We start from the raw sequence: 5269 nt of genomic DNA, 5'->3' as shown, positions 1-5269 counted from the left end.
CCAAAGGGGCCCCCCCCCCCCCCGTGTTTCCAAAAATCTTAACCAATCACTGTATTTACTGGAAACATGCTGTACTTATACAGACTTCCTGGATACTCCAAATCTACAAAGCTTAATTAGGGAGGGCACAACTATGTAACATGGTATTTTGGGAAGCAGCTTCCTGGACTTTGAGGAGTTAGACTGTTTGTAAAGGGTGTGTGCCATACAGAGTGTTTTGGTTTTCTTTAAAGCACTATTAGTTTAAGGTTGCTCCTCATAGGTCAATACTAGTGAGTACATACCCTGACTAAAGCACTATGGCTTTATAAGAGGTAGCACCCTTGGGTTACACTTAAAATGTAACCACAGCATATTTTGGTCACATCTCTTTTGGGCTAACATGGTTTTGCACACATTGACATTTGATCTGGAAGGCACAGATTAAAATTTAGAAGTTAGCTTATTCAACTGTCTCATTTTATCTTGCATTCTCAACTCCCAATTCTTTTCTATGTTGCCCTATAACTGAATTCTCTTAGATCAGAATCAATCCAAATCAATTGGTAGTACTTTAAAAGTCATCCCCATAAACATTCTATAAAGTTTTAAAACTATTTGCTACGTACACAAAAATTAGACTAGTGTTTAGGGCCCTCAAAATACACCATTAGGGCCAATGCTATAAAAAGTAACACAGCTTGTCACTGTGATTTTCTAGTAACTCTCCTATATCCTCTTGTATGGTTATTAGATCATCTATTTAACCCTCTTTATGGTAAGATAGAAACAATTAGTCTTCATGACTACTAAATCAGTACATTCCATCAACCCTCACTTTCCTCACAAAACAAGACTGGAAACTTGCAGTGCCAAACAAAAGTGCATAGAAGCAAATAAAAAGACAACTGGTTATTCCAGCTTCATGCAGTTTTATTGTTCTACTGTAAGGAAACTTACCTTCAAAATTCATTTTACTACAAAAAGGAACAAACTTTCTGGGGTCTGAAGGGATTGGTACTTGAAGATACTCCAGTCAACAGGGGGTCATGTTGAGCATTCTGCAGACAGAACTGTTTCAAATCTGCCGCTGCCTGGGAAACCTATACATAACAAAGTGGGAGGGAATGGGAGGTGATTAAGAATGTTTTCAGAAAAAGTTTTCTCAAATCTTTCAAAATACCTGCAATAAACATTTCTCTTAACTCAAAAGATACATACTAATAGGAGATTATCAGTCACATACTGAGCTCTTAAAGCAGGGCATGTAAATAAGACTAGTTTGTTTCATTTTGCTTATTAGAAGCATTATCAAATGATTTAGTACAAAGGGTACAATTCCATTTATCTGTAAAGTACAGCACATCTTGCTAGTTTATTAATAAGCAGGTTGCTCAAGTGCAACTTTGAGGGGAAGCAGCATCTTGCTTTTTATTAAAAAGCAGTACCCAAAGCAGTACACATAAAAGTTTAAGCAAAAAGCATTAAAATTCTAGCAAACTATTACTTCACCTTGAAAGCAGTATTACTGGAAAAATGCTACCACTGAATGAACATGAAGTTCTAAATCTAAACCATTAATTCACTGTTTTGGTATCATGCATCATCAGCTAATGTTTAATGTTACAAAACTGGACAGTGACAGCTTTCTGCTCAGTATCAGGTAACTAAAAGCTGATAGCAAACTTCAGTTAATTTTAACAACTTCACTGAGCAGCCTGCCTGTAAGAAACTGTATTTGCCTTAAATGTGATTTTATTGTTGTTGTTAATCCTCACCCGAGGCTATATTTCCATTGATTTTTAGAGAAAGTGGAAAGGAGGGGGAGAGATAGAAACATCGATGTGAGAGAGAAATATCAATTGGTCACCTTCCTCATGTGCCCCATCCAGGCTGGGGATCAAGCCTTCAACAGAGGTACATGCCCCTGACCATAATCAAACCCGGAACCCTTCAGTCCACAGGCCAATGCTCTATCCACTGAGCCAAACTGGCTAGCACCTTAAATGTGATTTAATAATTTTCATGTGTATACAATGCTACCCAAATAGGACTTAAAGAACTTCTATGGCTTTACACTTTACTTTGTTTATAAGCTGTATCATTTAAACATTATACTAATAAAAGGGTGATATGCTAATTAGACAGGGTCCACTGGACATCTTCCGAACATCCGACTTCCTTCCAGACAGGGGGCGACCAGGCCAGCGGGGGGTGCTGGGGTCCAACCCCAACAGGTCCAGGGGTCCCCAAAGGTGTGGACGGAGTCGGCGAAGAAGGAATGACACGGAGACAGCATTCAGTTGATATGACCTTCCAGATGAAGACAGGGCTGCAAGGGTGAGCCCCTTGCATGAATTTCATGCACTGGGACTCTAGTCTATACTAATAAAAGGGTAATATGCTAATTAGACCAGGTCGACCGGATATCTTCCGGATGTTGGACTTCCTTCCGACAGTTAGGGGGCGACCAGGCCAGCAGGGGGGCAGTTAGGGGGCAACCAGGCTGGCAGGGGGGCAGTTAGGGGGCGATCAAGCCAGCAAGCAGAGGCAGTTAGGGGCGATCAGGCAGGCAAGTGGTTAGGGACAATCAGGCAGGTGAGCGGTTAGGAGCTAGCAGTCCCAGATTGCGAGAGGGATGTCCAACTGCTAGTTTAGTCGGACATCCCCAGAGGGGTCCTGGATTGGAGAGGGTGCCGGCCGGGCTGAGGGACGCCCCCCCCCCCCACGTGCATGAATTTCATGCACCAGGCCGCTAGTTTGTATATAATTTGGTAAGGTGATGCAGGATACAAAAACAATGAACTGAATGGGGTTCAGGTGTAGAATATGGATCACTAAAAGATGCCCCAAATTAATAAAATATCCTAAGTCTTGAACTGAGATTTAGGAAGATGGGAAAAATAATCATTTATTCTCAGTTTTAACTATCCTCAAGGAGGGGGAGTGCAGCAGTCCAGTCCAGCTGGGGTATTTGGCCTTTGAAAAGGAGTAAAGAGCATCACAGATGCTCTCTATACAAAGAAAGCCTGCAGATTATTGCTGTACCTATTAAAAGTACATTAACCTGATAAAACGATCCATCATCCTGAGCTGAATCTAAACTCCACTCTCAGAATCTATGTCTATGTTTGGCTTACACAACAGTCCAGGGTAATGAGTTCCATAGGTTTATTTAGCAACTGTGTTAAGTAGTAGTTTTAAAATACCTGGTACCAACTTCTATGATAAATGGCCACTCTGCTCCCTCCAAAAAAAAAAAGGTAGGTATAGAGCTAAAATGTTACCATTTTTCACAGTCTTATAACTTGATTTCATTCACACTGACTAGCAGCAAAAATACAGTAAAGTATCTGTTAATTTTCTGCCTAACGTGTAGTAAGCTCCAACTTAACTCCCTTTCACAAACTTCTCAAGCACCACTATGTGCCAAATATACTTCTAGATTGAGAATACGTAAAAGCAACCAGGTCCCTGCTGTTATGGAGCTGACAGTTCAGAGAAAGAGACAGATAAGGTGCTCTAAAGAAAAAAAGAATGGTTTGTTAGACTGTGATGTACAGGAAGGTGTCTCTGAGGAGGTGACATTTAAAAAACTCAATGCCCCAAAATCCAGCCAAATGACCACCAGTGTGAACTGATCAGTGAGAATTCCAAGGAGTGGGGAAAACAGGCAAAAGTTCGAACACCTCACAAGCTGCTAGCCCCTATGGTGCTGTAATGATCACCATCCAGGAGGCTGAAATCCTATAATCCTGGCATAATTACTAGTGCCCCAAAGGCGTCCTGGGTTGGTATTCAAGTGTATGGTCACCCTACATAGGGGAGAATTTCTCAAGCACTTGTGACAATTTCTATCAACTGTATTCAAACAAAGGTTTAAACAGTAAACTTGTGCTAGCTTAAAAATATCACTGGTAAAAAGAAAGCATCTAGCACAGTCATGGATAAAAAAGATGCACAAAATGAAATCAAACTGACCACATTGTGCATCTAAAAGCTCATTTAAAGTCTCAAGGTTTGAATGGCACCCTCCTTCTGCCTCGCCCTACCATCAGACAAATTGAGAACTCTAAACCCGAGTCACTTGTGGTGGCTTTAATGTTCCGACCAGAAGCCTCCTAAAGAATTAAGTATAGGATGCAGGCATCATGCTGGGGAGTTATTGAAGGGGCCAAGGTCTTCCTAATAAAGCCCTCGGAGTCCTTTAGTCTGAGGACTTCATCTCATTTTCCTTGGAGACTGGGGCTTAAGGACCCGTCCTTAACACTTACAACCAGCATTTTTTTTCTTTCCTGGGCCACTCCATTGTATAATAAAGGCACACCTGACTGTCCACAAATACCACTGGATAAGGTTAAGAATCTGGAGATTAGAGAAACGAATTCCAAACAGCGATGGAGTCCACAGCACTTACAGGACAGGGAGGGGAATCCCACACCAACACTAATGGGAATTTCCCTTCCCTCCTGAGGTGAACACAACCAAGTTGGATTCCTGACATTTCTACTGAAGGAAATGGGCAAATGGGAGACCATCTTACTCCACAAGACATTGCGGGGAGCAGTAAAGACTACCCTGATGAATTCAGAATCAAATCATCTTGGAAAATGGCTGCTTCTTTGGACAAAGTGAATGATTCCTATTCTACTCTCGTTTCTTCTTTTAATTACAAGGCGAGTTTCACACATAAGATGATCTGTACCAGAAAGAAGCCAATCCACTTGGGATTTTAAAAAATCTGGAGGAACTTGGAATAGCATTTGAATGTCAGGTTGTCGCACATCAACACATACAAAAGGCTCCCCTCAACGCCCCCGCCACCCGCCCCAAAATAAAATAGCCAAAGACAAGGTCAATGCTAACCAAATGCCAAAATAAGTAAGACCGGTCCACCCTAACCACTTTCCGGAGGTGTGCGGCCTGGAGGTACCCCCAAGGTCAGACCTCCGCGCACTGAGCCTAACAGGCATGAAATGCACGCTTGGTACGAGGCTGGTTACACGGGCACCAGAGGTAACCTTACACACCGGGGACGTTTCAAAAACGAACATATAGCTCAAGTTCTGCAAGAATACGTCCTCAAGTTCGGTGGGTGAGAGGAGCTGGAGGTAAGAACCTTCTGCTAAAGGGAGTGGGTTTGGAAAGGTCTGGCACGAAAACAAAAAATACGTCTGTTCTCAATCAACCATCGGATAAAGCCCCGCGGGGCGACGAGAGGCGGAGGAGGCTGGTAGAGGGACGGGAAGGGTGCGGACCGCGCGGAGGAGCAGCCGCGGGCCCTGCCAGC

At 42.7% G+C, this 5269-nt stretch overlaps 1 protein-coding gene across 1 annotated transcript in view; it reads right to left on the bottom strand.

The window, feature by feature from the left end:
• Positions 1 to 5269, bottom strand: part of GNG5 (guanine nucleotide binding protein (G protein), gamma 5) — a 21967-nt gene that overhangs the window by 3163 nt on the left and 13535 nt on the right. The window contains exon 2 of the mRNA XM_005865719.2: positions 940 to 1082. Coding sequence (XP_005865781.1) covers positions 957 to 1082 — 126 coding nt within the window. The 3' untranslated portion in view covers positions 940 to 956. The remainder of the gene's footprint in view (positions 1 to 939; positions 1083 to 5269) is intronic.

This window comes from Myotis brandtii, unplaced genomic scaffold (genome assembly GCF_000412655.1).
Source record: "Myotis brandtii unplaced genomic scaffold, ASM41265v1 scaffold21, whole genome shotgun sequence".
In the NCBI taxonomy this organism is placed as follows: Eukaryota; Metazoa; Chordata; class Mammalia; order Chiroptera; family Vespertilionidae; genus Myotis; species Myotis brandtii.
Note: the sequence above shows the minus strand (reverse complement) of the source record. Positions and strands in the feature narration are given on the sequence as shown.